At 49.8% G+C, this 21,662-nt stretch overlaps 1 protein-coding gene across 1 annotated transcript in view; it reads left to right on the top strand.

Moving 5' to 3' along the window:
* The window catches only part of B4GALNT3 (beta-1,4-N-acetyl-galactosaminyltransferase 3), a 68,989-nt gene extending 47,698 nt beyond the window's left edge, over positions 1-21,291 (top strand). Inside the window, exons 4-20 of the mRNA XM_086747056.1 lie at positions 2,074-2,169; positions 2,673-2,763; positions 3,637-3,737; positions 4,092-4,159; positions 4,713-4,791; positions 5,226-5,292; positions 7,094-7,237; positions 7,656-7,765; positions 8,680-8,780; positions 9,991-10,067; positions 10,607-11,615; positions 13,195-13,493; positions 13,887-14,040; positions 14,801-14,873; positions 15,333-15,486; positions 16,225-16,351; positions 17,138-21,291. Of these exons, the coding sequence (XP_086603182.1) occupies positions 2,074-2,169; positions 2,673-2,763; positions 3,637-3,737; positions 4,092-4,159; positions 4,713-4,791; positions 5,226-5,292; positions 7,094-7,237; positions 7,656-7,765; positions 8,680-8,780; positions 9,991-10,067; positions 10,607-11,615; positions 13,195-13,493; positions 13,887-14,040; positions 14,801-14,873; positions 15,333-15,486; positions 16,225-16,351; positions 17,138-17,246 (2,859 nt within the window). The 3' untranslated portion in view covers positions 17,247-21,291. The remainder of the gene's footprint in view (positions 1-2,073; positions 2,170-2,672; positions 2,764-3,636; positions 3,738-4,091; positions 4,160-4,712; positions 4,792-5,225; positions 5,293-7,093; positions 7,238-7,655; positions 7,766-8,679; positions 8,781-9,990; positions 10,068-10,606; positions 11,616-13,194; positions 13,494-13,886; positions 14,041-14,800; positions 14,874-15,332; positions 15,487-16,224; positions 16,352-17,137) is intronic.
* Positions 21,292-21,662: the final 371 nt, after the last annotated feature.

Raw genomic sequence — 21,662 nt, forward strand, 5'->3', positions numbered from 1 at the left:
GGTGTGGGAGTGTTGTCCACATTTGAAAGAGATCTGAGTCTGCTATCTGCAGTGTGCAAACAATTCTCTAAGAAGAAAAACCAGCATCACTGGTGGAGAGTGGTAGATTGCCACAAGACTCCGTTTCTGGCAGTGACTTGCTGTGGGAGCCCAGCCCGTTCACTTCACTTCATGTTCCACAAGGAACAGCAATTGTCATTATTTGATTTGGCTGAGAAAAGTAGTGTAAGACCCTTGAGTGTGAACTTGGATTTGGCCAAGGGGCGTGGGACCGCCCAGCAATTGCATTCCAATTCAGTGTTTGTCACGCTTGCAGTGATTTATTTGTATCGCAAGTCCCTGCAGAGTCCCAGGTTTCTCTTGGCTGCATCCATCACCCTGAGCTCTTTGTGTAGTTCCTCTCTGATTTTGTGCCGCACCACTCTGGGGAATTACATACACTTTGTTTTGCTGCTTTTCCTCTTGCCCGATGGGCAGGATCCAGGCTGAGGGATGTCAGCAGAGGAGGAAAGGAGAGGGGATAGTAGTGGAGGACAGCACGGGCTTGCAGGCATCAGTCAAGCCCTGTCAGTGTGGACACCAGTGAGAGAAGGCTGACAAGAGATCACTCAAGAATACCAGTGGTTATGAATGTGTTTTGCCTGGCACACAGAGGTGGTTTTCACGTGCGTGACTAAAGCCTCGCAGCTCACAGGGAGCATTACTGCCTAAGCTGGTGCTAGGCCAAGTCTATTCCGTGTCCTTCCTTTAAGCCACAGTTTGTTACAAAATGAAACCCCAACCCGCTATCCTGGGGAAAAAAAAAAAGTATCTGTGAAGTAGTTTCTCTGCAAGGAGTGCATGCAGGCGTTGGGCCCTCCTCCACTCAGCTCCTTCAGCCCTGCTCGAGAGACTCCCCAGCGAAAACTAAGAATTTGCTGCCATCTGTAGACATTTGGGTGCTGTTCAGGCAGTTTCCCCAGCCCTGCTTGCACAGCCCTTATATAGGCAAGACAGCCATGGCAAAACCTCCCTGGTCCCAAGGCAACCTATTCCTTTCTTCAGCATTTTCCCATCTAAGGTAGCTTCTACAGTCTCCAGTTTGTTTAATCTCTGCTGTTGGATGCCGGTCTCCGGCTCCACTGGTTGCAGGCAGAGAGCTTGGGCTTTGCTGGGAGGCAGCCAGCTCCTCCTTTCTGAATGGCTCTGACAAAAAGAAAAGAAAATCTGTTCCTTGAGGACTGTGTCGCTGAAATCACACCATGGCCAGCAAGCTGTTCCCGGCAAAGTTGTGCCCCAGATCTCCATCGGGCACAAAGAGCCTCTCCCCTCAGCGTTTCTGTGTCTGTGTGGGTATTTAGGGGCCACACCACCCACTGACCCACCTGTGCTGCTGCTCCTCACCCTGATGAGCCTCTATCTCCCTGTCCTCACTGTTCTCCATGAGCTTCACCTTGCAGATATGCTTTGAGAAGGGGATCTGCTGTCTCCCCTCCCTAGGGTGTCCCCTCCTCCTCAGATCAGGAAGACAGGCCTGAAATGGTGGGGGAGCCCGAAATACATTTTTTTTAAGGATATAAGACCCTACACCCTCTTTGCTGGATTGTGGGGGGATGTCCTTTAGGGTGTCCCATCTTCCTTGGGTCAGGAAAACAGGCTTGAAATAGTGGAGAAACCTAAAACACCTTATTGAAGGACATAAGACACTATACTCTCTGCTGGATGGTGGGGGGATGCCACCACCCTATAGCATGTCCCACACCATGGCCTCAGAGCACAACCATCTGGTTAAATGCTCCCTTGATGAAGCAAAATGTTATGAATGCTAGCCACTTAACTGAGCTGTCCCAGGCATTATCACAGTTCCCTGATGCTGTTCAGACTGTCACATGGCCCAACCCCAAAACTTCAGCTGATGAGACACAGGGGTCTGGACCCAGGTCTCCTGGAGAGCAGCCGCTCACATCAGTGGCATTTTCCTTCACTCTCATAAGCCAGAGTCTGTGGCCAAGGTTGGAAGGACAGGGAGGGGTGCAGGGGAGGGACACATGGGAAGGATGCAGCAATTCATGGTGACCCACTTCTGCCCCCCAGTTCCAGGGCCAGGCCAATCTGCATGTGTTCGAGGACTGGTGTGGCAGCTCCACTGAGCAGCTCAGGAAAAACCTCCACTTCCCCCTCTACCCTCACGTGAGTAAGACCCTGACATCCTCTGTCCCAAACTTTCCAGCTGGATCACCCCTGCTTCCTTTTCATCCTGTCCGTGTCCCTCTCCATCATCTCCTCTCTCCTTCTGCTCCTGGGGGAGCAGGAAGCTTTCGCAAGAGTTCAACAGTGGCAGCTCTTCTGCCGCAGGGAGGAAGCTCATTCTATCTGTCCTGGCTTGCCAGGCCTTCAACACAGGGTGAGGGAGCCCTGTATTTGGTGTTCTCTCTCCAACTGGCTAGCGAACGTCACGTCCCATCCCCACCATCTCACTGGCATTCCCTGTGTAGCTCTCCCTTCTCCGCAGCAGCGCTTGCTCCAATTTGTCTCTCATCTTGCCTGCTCTTTCTCACTGCCTCTGTCACACTCTGTGTCCCGTCCTCCTCCCAGAGCAAACCTTGAACTTCCCTATGCCACCTATTCCACGATTTTTGCATCTCCCCTTGTTCCTGTCACATCTAATTCTTTTTTTTCTTCTTCCACTTCAGACACGAACTACGCTGAAGAAGCTGGCTGTGTCCCCAAAATGGACCAACTATGGTCTCCGGATATTTGGCTACCTGCATCCTTTCACAGATGGTGAGGGCTCTGCGGCTGCTGTGCCGCCACTCGTGTCTCTTCTCATGTGCCCCTCCCTCCCCTCCTGGTGCTGAACGCTGGTGCCTTCACCCCAGCAAGCCCAACGCCAGGTCATGGGCCCAGCTAGCAGCACATCACTGGCTGGGGACTTGGCATGGGTGAAGCACATCTGCCTCCCCTGTAGGGTGGAGAGGAAAAGCACAGAAGAAAACAGATGGGAAGTGCTAGATGAAAAACAATACTGTCATGAGTGCGCAGCCCCATGGTGTGTACGTGGCCACGAGCAAGCCCTGAGTTCTTCCTCCCTCCTTCGCATGCACGGGACTGTACATGACATAATTTATGTTCCTGCCGCTCCCCGGGTGCATGAATGCCATCTGACAGCAGCTGACATCTGTATCACCCAGCTGCATGCTTCTGCCTGGAGCAGCCTGCTAGCACTCACCCACATCTCCTGGTCCCATGGCCCTCGACTGCCATCCCTGTAACCCTGGCCAGAACAGTGAGACTCAAGCACCTCTGTTTCCTTTTGTGCCTCCATGTGCATGTTCCTCTATCTAAGCACAGGGTCCAAAATTTGCTCTAGAAACAAAAGGGGAGGCAGGGAGACTTTGCATGAACTTAGATTTCCAGGTTAGATGTCAGCTGAAGCCAATGCAGGAGGGATAGTGAACCAGTTCCACCTGTAAAAGTTTTGTTTTCAATCACAGAATTCAAAGAGGTTCAAAGGAGTGGGTGTGGGGGGTAATATAAAAAAGGAAAGGATGGTCGCACCAGGAGAAAGGGTGAAGACAGCATTTTAGAGGAGCAGAATTCATTCTGTGCACAAGCCCTTACCCCAGAGCCCTACTTACTCCCTCCATCTCTTGACAGGGGAGTTTCAGTTTGCCATTGCTGCGGATGACAATGCTGAGTTCTGGCTGAGTCCAGATGAAAAGACCTCTGGTCTCCAGCTGCTGGCCAGTGTAGGCAAGGTACAGTGCATGCTGCATGGCTTCTTCCACCAAGGCTTTAATGGTCCTGTGGGGTTGGAGACCTCTCTGTCTTACACGCTTCTTTGAACTAGCCGAGTTTCTTTCCCTATCCAACTACAGACAATACCAGCACAGATGCCAGATGAGTATGACGTGACGTACCTTAAGTTATTTACTGGCACTGCTTTTGGCAGCCCCAGATTTGTGATTAAAGGACATAAATCTGTCCACAGGTTGTGGATCTCACAGACAGTTCACTAGGAGGAGTAGCTCAATTTTCCCTCTTCATCACTCCCAGAACAGTAACTGGGAAAGAAGCTCATCTTAACTAGAGCATTTTCTGTCTCTTCGCAGACAGGGAAGGAGTGGACGGCGCCAGGGGAGTTTGGGAAATTTCAGAGTCAGCAGTCAAAGATGGTGAGGTGAGTGAGCAGAGCCCCCCGTGCCTGGCTACCTCTGCACATGGCCAGGAAATCACAAGGACAGGGAAAAAGAGCCCAGACTTGCTCTGAAGAATTTAACAATATAGAGAAAGGGATTACTCTGGGGTATCGCCAAAGCTGAAGTGACACATCCACACCTGTGCCAGTTGCTTTGCTGATTTACTGCAGGGATGCAACACTGAACTTTTCTTCCCTGGCGGAAGCAGCACCAGCAGATCCAGACTCCTCTCTGTGAACTGTATCCCAAGCTTCCTGCCTTGGAACTGGGCAGGTTTCCCAGAGGCCAAAACCCAGCAGGCAAGACTGAAAGGGAGTTATTCAGAATTAACTAACAAGGGTCTGGAGCACTCCAGGTGTGCAAGGGAAGCTACCTATCTCTCTGTCAGCATCTGGATTTTCTTGGCAGTCCTACCCCTGCTCACCCTGAGAATTACGTTGTTTGGTGGGTGTGGTAACTCCCCACTCATTGTCTGCTGACAAGCTAAGAAATGTTCCTTAATGCTCTTGGTGATAGACATCTTGTTCTTCGCAGGTTGTCAGCTGCAGGCAGGTACTATTTTGAGGTGCTGCACAAGCAGGATGACAGAGGAACAGACCATGTGGAAGTAGCTGTGAGTCCCTGCAAATGGCTGTGCTGTACACATGTCCCCACAGAGCTCTGGAATGACATCTGTAACGATTTCCCTCCATTCGAAGGCTCCAGCTTCTTTTTTGCATGAGGTGTATCTAATCCCTTCCAGAGCGCTTACCTACTTCAATGTGGGGTAGTCTCCTGGCTGTATGTCAGGACACTTCCCTCTGCTTGCTTGGGGTAGTTCTGCCTTCTCTGGTCTCTGTTGCAGCTCTTTGTCCTTTCCTGCTTTGGATGTGTCCTGGGGGATCTCAGCTCATTCCTAGTCTTTTGCTGCTAGGTAAACTCTGTCATAGTAAGGAGAAAGAGGAAGCTGCAAGCCCATCTGTCGAAAAAACATCTCGTGCCTGTTCCTTTTGTTTAGGCTTGATTAACTCCATAAGCACTTCACTTTAATGTGTTTCTCTGTTCCAGTGGAGACTGAATGACCCAGAAGCGAAGTTCAAAGTCATTGACTCCCAATACCTCTCCCTTTTTGCTAGTAAGTATCTTCACTACAGGTTTCCCTGAGCACCTCCCCGTTCTTCCGAAGCATATCAGTGGTGTTTCACCATCAGTCGTAGTCTAGCCAGGCAAATATCATGCGTACTGATCATTAAAAGAGAGAAGTGGAGACAAGTCAGGAGAGAGACCTCCAGACAAGAGTGTGACTCATTATTAAATATAGGAGAATTGGAAGTAGGATTGGAAGGTTATTTCAGGGAAATTTAGAGGCAATGAAGAAGGATAGAGAAGAGAGTCTGCGAGGGTGAAGGAAACTGTTCCAGATGTGAGAGTAACACAGGATGGAGGTTGCTCACCTGCTGTGCAGTGAGCTGGGGGGAACCTAGGGCCCATAATGTGGGAGCCATTTGGGGTGTGCTGGCAGCTGGACACGACCAGGGAGAAGAGGCTGGTGTAACACTTCCAGGATATTTCACTCTGGATGCTGGACACAATGGGATACACTAGCAATATGGAGGGATGCTGCTTTCTTCTGTATTGGCCTCAAGTCTCGTCAAGTTTCTGCTGGACTGCAGCAAGCACATCAGCCCAGACCCTCCTGTTTTATAAACCCTTCTTAGCACATCAAGTGGTGCCTTTATCAGTTAAGGAGCTCCTTCGTCCTATTTATCCTTATCTAGCTTTGTCAGCATCGCTTTCCTCTGCCAGCATTCCCCCTTTCGATATTAACCACTGTAGGCTTCCAACGTCTCTGGGCTTTTTTCCATGCCAACGCTTTCACCCATGGAAGACTCCTAGATGTAATTAAGACATCTGTTTGCTGTTTCTTGAATTGCAACCTTCTGCTGTATTTTCTGAAACCTGACATTTGGCCGCCAGGACTAGGCTTTCAATTAGGTTTTCTGTCCCCTTCCTTTTTCCTTCCACTCTTTTCCTCTTATTAGTACGCTGTTATAGGGAAGACTCACAGTCCAGAATATCCCTTCATGGCTGGGCAGAGTGCTGCAGTCTCATCTTTATCTGGCACCTTCTGCCCATCCAGTGTTTCCCTCTTCCCAATCAGCCTTTGGCTGTATCACACGTCATACCATTCCTTCTGTGTTCCCATGTTGTTCAGTATCCAAAAGTTGCTAAGACTAACCCCAGTGCTCTTGGCAGGATATTGTCTTTCCCTCCTGGATATTGATTCAATTCCCTTCATCTCAGACTAAAATCCCTGGAGCCATGAAGTCCTCTGGAAAGGGTGCCCAATTAAAAAATGTAACTAATCCCCAGTCTTGAGTTTAAGCTTCCCATTGCTCCTGATGTACTGTGGGTCTCCATTCCCTTGCTGGAGCACCACCCTCCTTGGCCAGTGAAGGCCTCACCCCAGGGCCCTGATCCTTTTCCAGCACAGGAGAAAGCTCTGCTTCTCAGGTTTCTCCTCCCATTCATCTTTTCTATCTCCTTTTAAAAGACATTTGATACTGATAATTCAGAAGTGTCCAGTAATTCCTGCCAGCATGGACCTTCTTCGGAACACCACTGCTTGTGTGTCGAAAACAGGAGGTGATTTTCCTCCATTACTCATCACTGTGTGTGTTTGCTTTCAGTGATAGCCATGTTCCTACCTCACAGTTTCTGTATTTCCAGCTTTCTGAGTCAAAGCCTTTCCTTCCCACGGTGCCTTTGCAGTGAAGCTCCTGATCAGCACCGTTTAGGCATTGCTATGCCAGAGACAGCGTTAGTGCCATGGACGCAATGCCATTTGGAAAAGGCTGACACTGGAGAAGGATGCTTTTTGGGACAAGGGACAAATTAGCCCTTCCTCTCCCTTTCGTTCTGTCTCTGGTTTCTAGATGAGACGCTTTTAAAGATGGATGAGGTGGGGCATATCCCGCAGACGTTGGCCAGTCACAGGAGCCAGCCTGCTGACAGCGCAGGCAGCAAGGCACACCCCGCTGACATGTTGAAGCCTGACCCCCGGGACACTCTTTACAAAGGTAAGACTTGCAAAACAGTTGAGGAGGTAGCTGCAGTCAGTCTGTCGCAGCACGTGCAGTAGCACGGCTGAGAAAGATCGTCCTCCTACGCCACGGTTATCGAAGGCCGTGCTTTTTTCTCCCCAGTGCAGAAGAGAGGGGCAGCATACAATATCAGTTGCTGTAGGAGACAAAGCACAGGCTAAACCCAGCTCCTCTTTCTTGGCATCCAGCTCACACAATATCCCCAGGCATAATATTTTAGTGTAAGTGCCACAGAGGAATGTAAAGAGATGAGCAGTGCAAGATAGTTTGCTCTATGTATCTGTTAGTATTTCACATGGATAAATAGAAACCAAGCACAGAAGTAGCTAAGCTGGTCCATTGGTTGCAGCAGGGCTCCTCCAGTAACGTTTGCCTACGTCTTTCTTCTTCTCAGTGCCTCTGCTCAGCAAGTCTCGCGTGCGCCGAGCCTTGCCAGACTGCCCATACAAGCCCAGCTACCTGGTGAATGGATTTCCTCTCCAGCGCTACCAGGGACTCCAGTTTGTAAGTTTTATTCCTTAAGCAGGTACTTGCCCAGGAGAATGGAAGGAGGAAGGAGGGAGACCCCGTTAACCATGGGCCTCCACCAATCTGAAGCTCCTGTGCAGATTTTATCATCTGCTGTTCAGGTCTGAGCATCCCAGTACATGCCAGAGGGCAACACCAAGAGGAGGGAGAGGGCTGCTACGCACTGCTTATGGGTCTCACTGGGGTACACTGTATGCATCTTGCAGAGCCTCTTGGACCTCAGATCAAACAAATGAGCTTGCTTTCACACGTAACCTCATAGTGGCAGAGGATTTTATTCTCCATGGGGTGAACTGGAGTCTGTATGGACTACTAAAGCCCCTGACAAGGTTAAAACTGGTCTGGAGGGGGAGCTCACATTTGTGGGGCATGCAACGTAGTTAATGATTAATCCCCTGCATGGCAGAGCAGACTCTGAAGTCTGCCAGGGACAGGTCACCAGCACTATTTGCCATCCCTGGATACCAGTGCAAGCCTACACTCCCTGGGGGACTTGCATCCTGGGTGGCCCTGGCTCCCTCAGCCTTGCCTGGAGGTCTCTCCCTACGCTTCTTGGGCTCCTGTGATCCCTTGCATCTCTTCAGGAGGACTTGCCCACTTCTCTCCCAACTACTTCTTTCTCTGTTTTAGGACCTAAAAGCACAGTTACAGAGGTGGACAGACAGATGCTGAGAGAGAGAGAAAGAAAAAGGCACCCCCCTGCACACATCGCAGCACGCTTCCTTCTGTTTTCTGTTCTCACAGCCTGGTACCGGGTGTCTTGGAGAGGCAAATAGTTAATGAGCAATGCCTGCTCCGTCTCAAAAGGGCTGCAACTGTGTCTGGGTCACCTTGTGACTGATATCTGGCATTGATGAGGTTTTTACTTTCTTTTTCTCCCTTCTTCCTAGGTTCATTTATCCTTTGTTTACCCGAATGATTACAGCCGCCTGAGCCACATGGAGAAAGACAACAAATGCTTCTATCAGGAAAATCCTTATTACTTGGAAAGGTAGGATGCTACAAATGTCAATTTACTAGCAGGGAGCGAGGAGATGGTTTGAAGGCTGGGATTGAGTGGAATTTCATACTCCTGTGGGACTCTCTTAATTCTTAAAGATTCCCTATGCCTTGCAAAACATCAAAGAATTAATAGGGTTTTTTTCAATAACCTATGCTCCTTTTAAGTGAAAATATGTCTAGATCTCAAAAGGAAACTGCCACTGCTTTTCTTGCTCTATTAACCTGGAAGCTGGGTCAGAGCATGTTTGTTCCGCTACATCAGGGAACGGATTTCCAGCAAACTTTGCCTGCCAGCAGCTGGGGGCTCCTCATGGCTGTCATTGTGAAAGCCAAACCGTGCTCACCACCAGACATCTCTCTGGGGGAAGAAATGTATGTATGTCATTCATCTTCACTGGCGTCCAGCTCCCAGCGGTGGCCCTGCAAGGGAACCACTCCTCCATACTCCGCCCTGCAACAAGCAGACAACTTGTGTGAGGACTCACCTCCATTCAGGAGGACATTTTGCAGGATAAGGGTCCCTTTTCCGGTGAGATAACTGGTGGTGGTCTCCCTGTACCTCAGGATCTTCTTCCTCCCTACAGGACTATTTTGGGGGCTGGAACAACAGATCAAATTGTAGGTTTGGGAGGGAACTTCTAGCACTGGGGTTCATAGTGAAAGATGGAGAAGGTGGCTACCATGGACTGGAATGTGCCACCCAGGTTTATTCCTTTGACAATCTGTTTGTATTGTGACAGGATTTGGGAACTGGGGACCCATTTTGCTTCGCATCAAGCACAAATGGAGGGAAGCAGTCCTGGAAATCCCTCCCAAAAGCTTGAAGCCTAGGCATATGAGGACAGCACACAGATAGTGGTGGTATGAGAGAAGAGAGAGGAAAATCATTGCAGTTATCTGCCTGAGCCGCTTTTGCAGCATGATGACTTGCATTTGTGAGGACTGCATCATAAGTGAGCTTTAAGTAGCAGTTTAAGGGAGGCTGAAGAAGAGGAAAACTGAAGACTTTAACAGTGCAGAGTAAGATCTGATTGCCCAAAAATACAAAAGATGGCGATGATGATAGGAAAGGAGGATCTAGAGATGCTGGTTAGGTGTAATCAGAGTAATGGACCATCACGTCTGAAGCAGTGTCTATAATTTATTTGGAGAGGAAAAGTAACTTTAATCAAACTTGTGTTTTGCCCTTTCCTCTGCAGATTTGGATTTTACAAGTACATGAAAATGGATCGGCCAGAGAAGAGCCTGGACTCTGGAGAAAAGACAGAGCCGCCAGGTAGGGACCCTAACATCAGAACCTGCAGGGTCCTTTTATGTGTCACTTTCTTGTGTGATCTTCCAGCACCAGCTGAAAGAAGCTGTCAACTTCCCATGCCAAGGAAGCCCTTTCCTGCCAGATTGCTGTGGTTAGGAGACTTTTGCTGCCACTTTCACTTCTCTTAAAGGACAGGTTGGGAGGTCACCAAACAGTGGGCTGTAGTGGACCTTTCAGGCCCACAGCTTAGCTGAGGTGCAATTCCAGCAAAAATGTGGGCAGAAGTGACAAAGCCAAAGGTGTGCAGCATGGCAGCCTATACAGCTGTGGCTGGACAGACAGCTAAAGGCAAAGCCAGACCCCTCCACAGCCTTTGGCCATGCTGGCTGGTAAGTGCTAAGGAGGCTGGTACCAGGAAGAGCACAGCGCCTGTGTCCAAGAGCAGGAGGGACAACACTGAAATAGGCGAGAAGGAGCTGCTCCCAATGGGTGGGTGCCTGGGTCAGAACAGGGAAGGCTGTGGGAGGATGCTGGAGATGTAACTGTGATTACTCCTGCAGGCTCCCAGGAGGGGAACTTGGATGACCTGCAGTATGCGGAGCAGGACACAGAGAGTACCAGTCCCCTTGAGCGCCGTGGCACGGGGAGGGCAGAGCCTGCAGGCAATGCTCCCAGCAGCGTGGCGGGCAGCGATAACATTCCCGAGGACTATTCCGTCCGGGAGCGTCGCCGGCTCCTTTCGGTGACGGGTGGTGACATAGGAGAGGGGCTACAGAGGAGAAGGATGAAGAGGTCTGGTGTCAAATCAGCCACGCTGGCCTCTGTCAACCAAAGCCTCAGCCAGGCTGACCTGCAGGGGAACCCAATAATGAAGAGACCTCATTTAAAAGCTGGCGTCAAAGACAACTCCAGGAGCCCTCCGCAGCATGCCAGGGCCATCCAGGGGAGAGCACCTGTCAAAAAGGTGAACCCTCCTTCTAGGACTGTGTCACAAAGGCAGCAGCCTCTCGGTGGCCTCAGGGACTCAGGGGCCATGACTCCCAAAAGGGTGAGACCTCAAGGAGATCTCAATGCCACTAAGGACGGGCCGCAGCCAGCAGGCACCGTGCCAGCTGGGAAAGGAGACCCAGTCTCCGGCAAAGCCGGCAGACGTGCTGTGAGTGCTGCTAGCCCCAGCCAGCGGCCTGGGCTGACACAGTGGCTGAACCAAGTGGAGTCCTACATTGCTGAACAGAAGGCAGCCAATGGTGGGGACACGGGTGAGAGAGAGGCGCAAGTTACATCTCCAGTGCAGGGCAAGTCTGGACCTGTGGCAGCAGAAGAGGAAGAGGAAGAGGCAGATGGGGAGCCAGAGGAGGAAGATGAGGAGGATTTTGATTACGTACCAGTGTTTGACCAGGTAGTGAACTGGGAGCAGACCTTCAGTGCGAGCAACCTGAACTTCCATGTGCTGCGCACAGACTGGATTGACCTGAAATGCAACACGTCAGGAAACTTGCTGCTGAGAGAAAGGGAGGCCCTGGAAGTCACACATGTCTTCCTCAAGAAGCTCAACCAGAGGAATAAAGGGTAAGGCACAATGAAAATACCAAGAGGCAGCATCCCAGAGCTGGTGTGCCATGGTGCACAGGGAATACCTGTTGTGTGAGGGGCTAGTGGGAATTGAAGAATAAACTGGATGTGGGAAATAAGCAAGGACTTCAGGCAAGGGATTTGTGTAAAAATCTGGGCTTTAAATACCTCTTTTGGCTGAGACATGCTAATTGTTGCACACCAGACTATGTCTGGGGGCTGAGTATCACCCTCCAACAGTTGATGTCAGTAAACGTGAAAGATTGGAGGTTTCCATCCAGCTCGCATCATGGGCCTTTTGCTGGTTTCCTCCTTGCGCAGTGTAAATATTGAGAGCACATAGGAGCATTTTATCAGCTGAAGATTAAGAAACTGCTGATATGAAGTAGGACTGGAGCTCCTTGTGCTTGTGGTTTGTTGTCTGCCACATCTCAGCTTGTGAATCACTTAGGACATAGGACCAGAAGGGATCTATCAGATAATGTGGATCAGTACACTGGCCTCAGAGACAACCAAGTACCCTACACTGTTATCTGAATGTCTGCACCTCCATCTAAAAACTAGCAAGATTTATAGATCCTAGTACTGATTTGGGAAGGTGTTTCAGCTCCTCACTTCTTTGATGACCCACTGGAGATCAGCTTTTGCTGGTACTCTGTTTTCACATGGTCTTAATATGATTCTTTTTCTTCTCAAGACTTGCCATCTTAATTGCCTTTCTGGCAAGCAGACGTACCTCCTCTGAGCCTCTGTAAGCTAAACAGTCCAACTCCTGACCCTTCTGTTGAGTTGGTCTCTCTTTCCATAATTTTCCTATCTGTCCTTCTCCATGCTGGTTTCAGGTCGGGTTAATTTTCCTGTACATAAATGACCAGTATCTCGGATATTTTACAGAATGGATGTTACTAGTTCCCAGTCCCTGTTGGAAGTAACTCTCATGCTACGTCTTAAGATCTCTTTTGTTTTTTTCAGGACCACATCGGTCACAGTCACGATGTAACTGATGAGTACACGCAAGCTTTTCCCTGCATTTTTAACTGATCAGTGTCCATTTTACAGCAGAAATTCTTGTTATGATCTGAAAGGACATGACCTGGCACTTCATCCTTTTTTGACCATTCTGAACCTACAGCTCACCTCAGTTTTTACTGTATGATTGCTCAGTCCTACTCCATGTTATTGGCTGATAAGCTGTCATCAGCCAATTTCACTAGCCCAAACATAGTCCTTGTGCCAAGATCGTTGTAGGAGGTGTTGAATACACTCACTATTACCAGCCCTACAATCATTCAGACACATTTGTTATTTTCTGTGTCACCTTTATTTCATTTCCCTTGCCAACTATTTTCTCTTGGCCGCAAGCCCAGTTCTAATCCCACATGCTTGTGGATTTAGGAAACAGGTGCTAAACCTTCCCATGGGACTTCGGAAGTGGTGCAGCAAAGTGGGGGGAAGCTAGGGACAAAAAGATTTGTGCTAGCCAGGAGGAAAGAGCCTGCCAGAGCTGAACGGGCTGGAGGTGGGAGAAGGGCTGGTGTACGGGGACCATGCCCAGCCCAGCTGTTATCTACTGCAGGCGGTTCCAGCTGCAGCGTATCGTGAACGTGGAGAAACGCCAGGACCGCATGCGGGGTAGCCGCTACCTACTGGAGCTGGAGCTGCTGGAGCAAGGAGGGCGGCTCCTCCGCTTCTCTGAGTACGTCTTCGCACGAGGCTGGCAGGGTGCTCGTGGTGATGAGGAGGAGGAGAGGAACATGAGGAACCTGGCGTGGGGTCGCCGGCGGCACCTGATGGCTGTGGCGAATGAGCCAGAGCTGTGCTGGCCCCAGGGCTTTTCCTGGAACCACCGTGCCGTGGTCCACTTTGTGGTGCCAGGTAAGGGGGAACCTGCATCCTTGGGACATCAAGGGCTGGCACGGTGGGCAGTTCCCATGAGGGCAGTCCTGAACAGTGAGTCTGGGCCAGCCCTAACTGTCTTATTTGGGTCACTTCCAATTTCTCCGCTCTCCAAGTTAAACCCCCTCAGAAATATGACAGAGCCCAAACTCCCATGGCTTGTAAGCTCAAGAAAAACTCCTGTCACACACTGGGAATGAGCCAACACTGATTCCTGGGCTCTTTGGTCCAGGTTTTCAGCCTGGGCCTGTTTCAGCATCCCTGCAACGTTAGTGGGGTTTGAGGGGAGGCAAGAAGCCTTGCCTGTTGAGAAGCTGCACTGTCTTTCAAATCAGTTTTGCTTTGATTCTCTCCCCCTTGCAATACAACTAGTGAAAAACCAGGCACGTTGGGTGCTCCAGTTCATCTCCGACATGGAAGAGCTGTTCCGAGTCACTAAGGATCCGTACTTCAACATCATCATCACAGACTACAGCAGCGAGGACATGGATGTAGAGAAGGCTCTGAAAAGGTCTGCCTTGCACAGGTGAGAGTACTGCTTGGTCACAAAAAAACTGCTCACATGCATATGCCTGCAAACACAGCACATCTGCCAATCTCTGTGTGTTGACCAGCCACAGCTTCCTGCTGCTGAGAACCCAAAGATAACATCCATCCAGATCTTGCACATATACATGAATATATTGTTATAGTGTACATACCCGTATACCGCATATAATAGTGTTATAAAACTGTAAGGCAATACCTGTTGTAGTCATCCATCCAGATGCATCTCTTTTCTCCTGGCTTTTGTTCAAATTTGCAAAAGAGAAGAGAAAGCAAATCTCACAGAGATGGGGCAGGGGGAGGACAGAGAAGACAAGAAAGCTGTGAGAAATGGGACAGAGAGCGTGGGGACGTCTGGGGACTCCACTTGCTGGAATAACTGTCCAGCTTACTCTACTCTGATTTGAAGCATCCTTGGCTGGTCATTTCCTTTATGTGCCAGTGGTTCCCAGTAACAGGTCTAGTCCTAGGGGAGAGCTGGACTAGAGCTGAAAAGGCTTTTGCTAGGAACTGTCCTGTGCTTGCTGTGCAAGGAGGAAGATCCTCAGGGCACGTTGGGACCTGGAGCAACGCTGAGCTTGTGCATTCACAGAGCAGAGTCTTTCCACCTCCTTGAGAGAGGATGCACAGGGGTGAGGGCAGCTCCACAGCATGACGCCTGCGGTGTAGCCCTGCTAGCAGTGCTTTCTGTGTGTGCCGGCATGCATGCACTGAACTTCTCTTTCCCATCTGACCCCCAGCTATCGGTACTTGAAGCTGACAGGGAATTTTGAGCGTTCTGCTGGGCTGCAGGCGGGGATTGACCTCGTGACGGTAAGCCTGGGGGTCCTTGTGTGGACAGGGAGGTTTCTAGTATGTGTCTGGCACTATTTCTGCTTTTCATACTGAACATATTGTTTTTTAAGGAAGGGAATAGCCTAGCAGAACAGATCAAATGTAGATGTGTTTCCTGTCCTTCCAGAGTAAGGGTCTCACCCTTTATTCTGAGGAGCCTGTGGTCTGTTTGGTTCTTGGTCCACCTGCTGGGACTATCAGACAGGAGGGAAGCAGTAGCAGCTTTGTGGTGCTGGCTCTGCCAGCTCATAGTCATAGTATTTCACACCCATCATTGAACACCCACTCAATGGCCATTTTGCCAGCCCCTAGGATCTCGGTTTCTGCTGTAGCAACAAATGGCTCTTTAATTCACTCCCATATCCCTGTCTTCCTGCCCCTCAAGAAAGATTGGAAGTCAACCTATTTTTTTTTCCTAACACGTGTGGTTGGTTCCAGGACCCGCACAGCATCATTTTCCTGTGCGACCTCCACATCCACTTCCCAGCTGGAGTCATTGATTCAATCCGGAAGCACTGTGTGGAAGGCAAGATGGCCTTCGCACCCGTGGTCATGAGGCTGCACTGCGGCATGTCCCCGCAGTGGCCTGACGGTAAGAGGGAGTGGAGCCTCTTTGGCTCAGACCTTGGGGAATGGGGAAAGAAGGAGGGTGCCTGCCACCTCAAGATTTGTTCCACTGGTGTTATTGAGGTCTGGAGCTTAAGGGACTTCCAGGCCACTAGGTGAGAGTGCATTAGACATAGGATGGCGTTTAACAGTGTCAGGGACCTGTCATTTGAGATCAAAGAGCCAGCAGAGCCCTTTATATGATGTTTCTCCTTGTAGTCTCCTAGGGCTCTCTGTGGATTTAAGGACCTTGGAAAACCCCTCCTTTACTCCTTTCTGTTCATTTCTCCCTTTTCTTAGGGGCATAGCCTGTCCTGAGGAAAGCTGGTAGCCTACGGGTGAGGGAAACAAACCCAAGTCAGAGGGAGGAAAGTGTAGGATTTCCTTTAGACAGAGGCGGCCATCCTGAGTCATCCAGGCATAGGGACAACCCTTTGAAGCTGGAACAGTTCAGGTACATTAGGTACTACACTGCCAGACAGGAGATGTGAGAGGCTTTGCTAACAAGTTCATAGGGCAGCCCGTGCCACCTGTTTGCAAGCCTTTCTTGCTTCCCAAAGCTTTAATATAGTTGGCTCTGCCTTGGTGCCAAGTTGGCTCTCTGATGTTGGCATTCTGCTAGAAGTAGTTTGAGAGTAGTTTGAGTTTCACTCCAGCAGCCTTGCTGGAGTCATCAATGGTTCAAAGCACCAACATGCCTATGCCTCTTTTATCCTGTTCTCAGGCTACTGGGAGGTGAATGGATTTGGTCTCCTGGGCATATACAAGTCTGACCTGGACAAGATCGGAGGCATGAACACAAAAGAGTTTCGGGACCGCTGGGGAGGAGAGGACTGGGAACTCCTGGATAGGTAGGCATTCATTGTCATTGTTCATGTGCTCAGGAGGAGAGACCCATAAGATCCTGGAGGACCAGTTACCAGGGGAGTGGGAATCTGAGGAGACTGAGGTGACTAATGCCACCATAAGCTTGGTTAGTGAGGAAGAGTCTTTGAGCATGTTCTGACCTCAAATCTGGTAGGCTAGTGGACCCAAAATACACTACTACAGCCACTGACAAAAGAATAGGGGAGCTGTTTCCTGGTGCCTTCCAGCCACACTACTGGTTGGCCACAGGCAGATACTGGTGATGGTGAAGACTTTGCCCTCTTCACAAGCGCAGTGGAGAGTGGATCCAGTTTGGGTCCCTCAGACTTCCCATACTACCTATAGCAATTGCCAGAATAGCAACCGTCAGAGAGACATTTAAAGATCATTAAGCACAGTTACAATTTCCGAGAAGTTTATGATGAGGAGTCTCTACTGTACAAATCGTAGGCCTCTGGGTTTGCAGTTCTGGGCTTTGGGGCCTCAGATGACTGCAGAAAAGACTAGGATCCAGACCAATCCCATGTTGCCAGCTGTCTCTCCTCCTAGCCTGGGGCGTGCAGCCCATTCCTGACCAGTGCATAAACACTCAGCAAGTGTCGTTAGATGCCTGCTTATGGATATGAGATAGCTCCCAGCTATTCTGGACTCTTCAATTTGATTCCAATTTCTTGACAACAGGACAGCTTAAAAGAGATTTCCTGGGGCTAAGCTGCCCAGTGTCTTTGTGATCAAGTTTTCCCTAAGTGTGCTCTTCTCCTTTCTGCCAGGATTTTGCAGGCTGGGCTGGAAGTGGAGCGTCTCTCCCTGAGAAACTTTTTCCACTGGTTTCACTCAAAGCGGGGCATGTGGAACCGGCGCCAGCTAAAGACACTGTAGCCTTCAACTCCAAAGCTGCCCGGCAGCGCCGTCCATCGTCTTGTCTCAACGTGCACTTTATCAAGGCACACAGCCGAGCACACAAGCTCTTCCTCTGCCTCCAGAGCCCTCCCATGGGACAGCATAGCCAAGGAAGGGACAATCAGGCTAGGAGAGCAGGAGCTTCTCTTGTTAGCTGTTGCATCCAAGATGTGGGATCCGTATCTTGCTGGGAAGGCGTGTAGGGGAGATGATGCCAGGTGAAGGACTTGTATTTCCTGCCATGCAGTCTGGCAGATGGTGCAGTGGGAGAGGTGCTATATTTCCCGTTGAGTCTTGCGTGGTGCAAACCAAACAAACACAAATCCCAGCTAAGCCCAGAATGGTTTATTTACAGTAACGCAGCTTCTTTTTCAATACTTGAAGGGGGGGGGAAAAAAAAAAAGGGAAGAAAAAAAACCAACCCTCCCTATTTCCCGTCCTTCCCTAATCTCTCCAGTATCCATGCTTTTGGACAGGGGACCAAAATAAGTTATCTGAACTGTATTGTGTCCACACACCCATGTGCTGACCCAAGGATGTGGAGGAACTGATAGGCACTTTAGGCTGCTGGTGCTTAAACGTTTCTCTGTGCTTTTCACTTTAGTCATTATGAAAAACCATGCAGAGTGGGTCCATTGCTAATTTACTCAGCAGATTATGGGCCATGGTTGGAGACTTGAGTACAGTTCCCTTATGAGAGCCACATTTGCCTGCAACTGGGCAAGGTGGCAGGGGTTGATGTTACAGCTCCACCTAAATTATTGATTCACTGCCTGAGGACAGTGGAGCAGTATATTGAGAAGTTAGGAAGGCATCTCAGGAGGAACTTTGCAGCCTTATATGACAGACGTATGTTTGTCCTAACGATATCAGGGAAACCCTAGCAGGGAAGAAGTGGCAATATTTTATTAGTTGAAATTTTGCAGAAAAAGAGGAGACAGAGTATTCTGCTCTCTAAATCCTGCATGTTTATGCAGCATCTAAAGCTTAATTTAATAAGTTATGGCCTCACAGCTATGTCTTGTCACAATTTGACTTTTATGTAAATAGCAGGCTTCTTGGTTGAAGAACCAGCACAGCTGTTGGTGCTTCATCTCTGGAACAGCGCTAGGAGCTCTGGCCTGGTACAGAGGAGGTGGCCTCAGGCCTTGGCACTTGCACTGGATGTAGGGAACAGCGAGGACAGAAGAGGGTTGAGTGAATAAAAAGATGGGCAGACCCACGCTGGCATTGATGCAAGAACTATGGAAAAAGCCCCTGTCCACAGCCAGCCTGATGCTACAGGGAATTCTCAGCCCCTGAAACTCCTGTTAATGCAAGGCAAGATTTTTTTACCTCTGTAACCATTTTACAGGACTATAGAAACCCAGAGATCCCAGCACAGTCAGTGCTCTGCACTGGAACTTCTCTGCCCCCATACCGTGCTGAAAAGGTTGCTACTGGTCTCAAGCTTCAAGGGAGAGTGTGACAGAGGATGCTGCTCATGGCACCGAGCTCCGTGGGGAGTTGTTGAGAAGTGAATAACGGAGATATGCAGGAACAAGCAATGCTGACATGGTGCTAGAGTTGTTTGGTTTTTATGCCGGTGGAGTGAATGCCAGGTCAGAATAGGCATTCATGTATTGTTAATTCTATGGTGCTTGGCAAGTCCATCAAATTCCACTATTGCAGTAGAAAACTGAACATGCAAATTCTGGCCCATGAGACAGAAATCTTGTCAAATCATCTGCTTGCCTCAGTCTGGGTTTTGTGACTGGTGGAATCAGAAAAAGTCAACCCAATTTTGGAAGGTTTCACTGTGCAGTGTGCATCTATGGTGAGAAGTAGATGAGAGATGATTGTGTCTCTGAGTCCACAGAGCCTTTGCCAGAATGCAGACGCTGAATATCTTAGAAGAAGCACCCTAAGTCGCCTGCCCAAACCAGAGTAGTCTTTTAATTGAGGGAAAGTATTTTCCCCATGTAGACACTAAGAAATGAAACACTGCCATTAGGGTGAGAGGGAAGAGGCTGTTGACAGTCAACACTATTATTTTTTTTTAATGTGTTACAGGATTTTAGAAGGCCAGAGCTGTGTGATGCAATGTTGTGATAAGTTCTGTTTCTGCTTGGAATGTGCAGTGTCAGTTGTGCTCTCGGTGCGTGTTGGAGCCTGTGCTTCACTCACAAACACAGGCACAGCCCGCAAGTGTGCAGGCGAGCTGCTCTCCAGGCTCCAGGACTGCGCCTCTGCAGCCTGTCCAGGCTGGCTCTGTCACGCAATCCCTGTGGAATGGGGAGAGGCTGACAGGGAGGGCGAGCGCTGGGACATGACATGGTGAGATGTTAGCAGGATCCAACTGTTTGGCCTCGTCGAGCAGAGAACGGCATGATGCTCATTTTGCAGATGGAGAGCTGACGGATTCAGTGGTGGCCCGGCCCTTATGTTATGCACAAGGAGGAAGGGTTATTTGTACCATGTACTTCCACATATGGTTTAGACGTGGCCTGGAGCACCTGAAGTTGACAGATGGTGTTCATCTGCAGACACTGGCAAGAACTAGGTGCATCCAGGAGGTAGCTTAATTGGCTTAAGTGATACGAGTAACCCCTCTTCCTCACCAGAGAGGACAGTCAGCAAAGAGTGGACTGGGAAGTAGGGTGCAGCCCTCATCCCAGAACTGCTAGCAGAATTTGAAGATTTTGCCCCCGTGCTTTAGCTGTGACTGTGCTCCTTCCTTCACACCTTATAACCCTGGCCAGTGGCAAGCAGAACTGTTTACCTCGTGAAGACTCCTTGGTGGAGATGTCAGGAATCAGTCCCGTTTCCTGATGGCCAATATCCCAACTGTCAAAGCTGCCATCAGAAATGTTCTTCCCTTTCTAGCACAGTGGGGATTCTTATTTGGTATTTAAGCATTGCAGTAGTAAATGTGATTAATACTAATTGGCACTAGTTGGCAGCCTCCATGGAGGAGCTTGGAGAGAGCCTATGGGGACAAAAGCTGTCTTCCAGCCCACGTGCTCGGAGACTGCTGTGGGTTGTAGGGAGCGAAAGGGCTACACGCTCCCCAGCTCAATACTGCAGTTTTTCTCCCCAAACAGAGTCATGAAGAGGGGGACAGCAGGGAGCACAGCAGGAGCAGGAGGTCCCGCAGCCATGCAGTGAAAAGATGTGGCCCTCCAGGACAGTGGCCAGGCCACCACAGTCCCCTGATTGGCAGTCGGTTCGCCCCATCACTGGTGTTGCATGGCACATGCTGCTGCTGCAAGGAGGGCTCATCTCCGGGTCCAGCACAGCTCCTGGAGAGCAAGACAGAACCTGGCTTCAGCCTGACAGGGAAGCTGACTTCCCCTGGCAGTCAATCTCATTTCTGTCACCAGGATCTTTTTAGGAAACTGTGTCTGAGTTTGCGGTGAAGGTTGTCCCAAGTTTCTGGCCTTCACGTGCATCCTGGCTGTGTCCTGCCTCAACAGCAGGAGGAAATTGGTTGCATGGGATTTCCCGTGCATCAGGCAGGCAGGCAGGAGTGAGCTGCTGGCTGGGGACAGCTGGGGAGATGATGGGCCACACTGCAGAAGAGACCTTCCCTGGGGCAGGATGTGGCCAGGCTGGGGACCCTGGGCCCCCAAGCACAGGGTCCATGGCAAGGGGGCTCTGCCCACAAATGCCAGTTCCATCTTTAGGACTCTGAATTGTGGGGCTGAGGCTTATTTTGCAGATCAGCAAAGGGAACAAAGAAGGTCTGGCTTTTATTCTGAGAGAAATGTATTGTGTGAAAATTATAATGTGACTTGTTTCGTCATTGTCTTTAATGTTTGCTCAGTGTGAACATCTGGCCTCTTCTCACTGCCTACAAATGTCTGAAGTTGATTGTTTTTTAGATACCGATGCCTTGTGTTAAAAATCTGAATTGTACCTTTGTATTATCTGCCTTAAAGTGGCTCTGTGCCTTCAAGACGACTCGTGGGCCACCTCTCTGTTAGACTTGGGGGATATACTGATTCTCCCTCACGTTTTATAAATACATTGTCTTTCTACAAGAGCTCAATTCTGTCCATGTGTTACTCATAACCACATTGCCGTGCAGCAGGGGTTAGAAATTAGGTGTTTCTCCTCTAGCTTCATACGACCAAAGACCTAGGCAATACCAGAGAGACAAGTCACTCTCTGCCCAAGCCAGCAAGAGCTCTGCCGCAAGAGGTGGGTGGGAGATGCAGCGAGCAAGGTCAGCCAGGAGCCAGACCTCTTTCTGTCCCCTCTGGGGCTGTAGAAAGTGGGGTGGCAACAAAAAAGTTTTTGTCCTGTCTTCCTGGGTTTATCATGTGAAACAAGGTAGAAACATTGGACCAATACACATCCCAGCAAAGCACAAGCGCGATGTGATCGTGGAGAGAGAATGCGGAGAATGAAGTG

The sequence above is a fragment of the Chlamydotis macqueenii genome, chromosome 1 (assembly GCF_036417535.1).
Source record: "Chlamydotis macqueenii isolate bChlMac1 chromosome 1, bChlMac1.mat, whole genome shotgun sequence".
NCBI lineage: Eukaryota > Metazoa > Chordata > Aves > Otidiformes > Otididae > Chlamydotis > Chlamydotis macqueenii.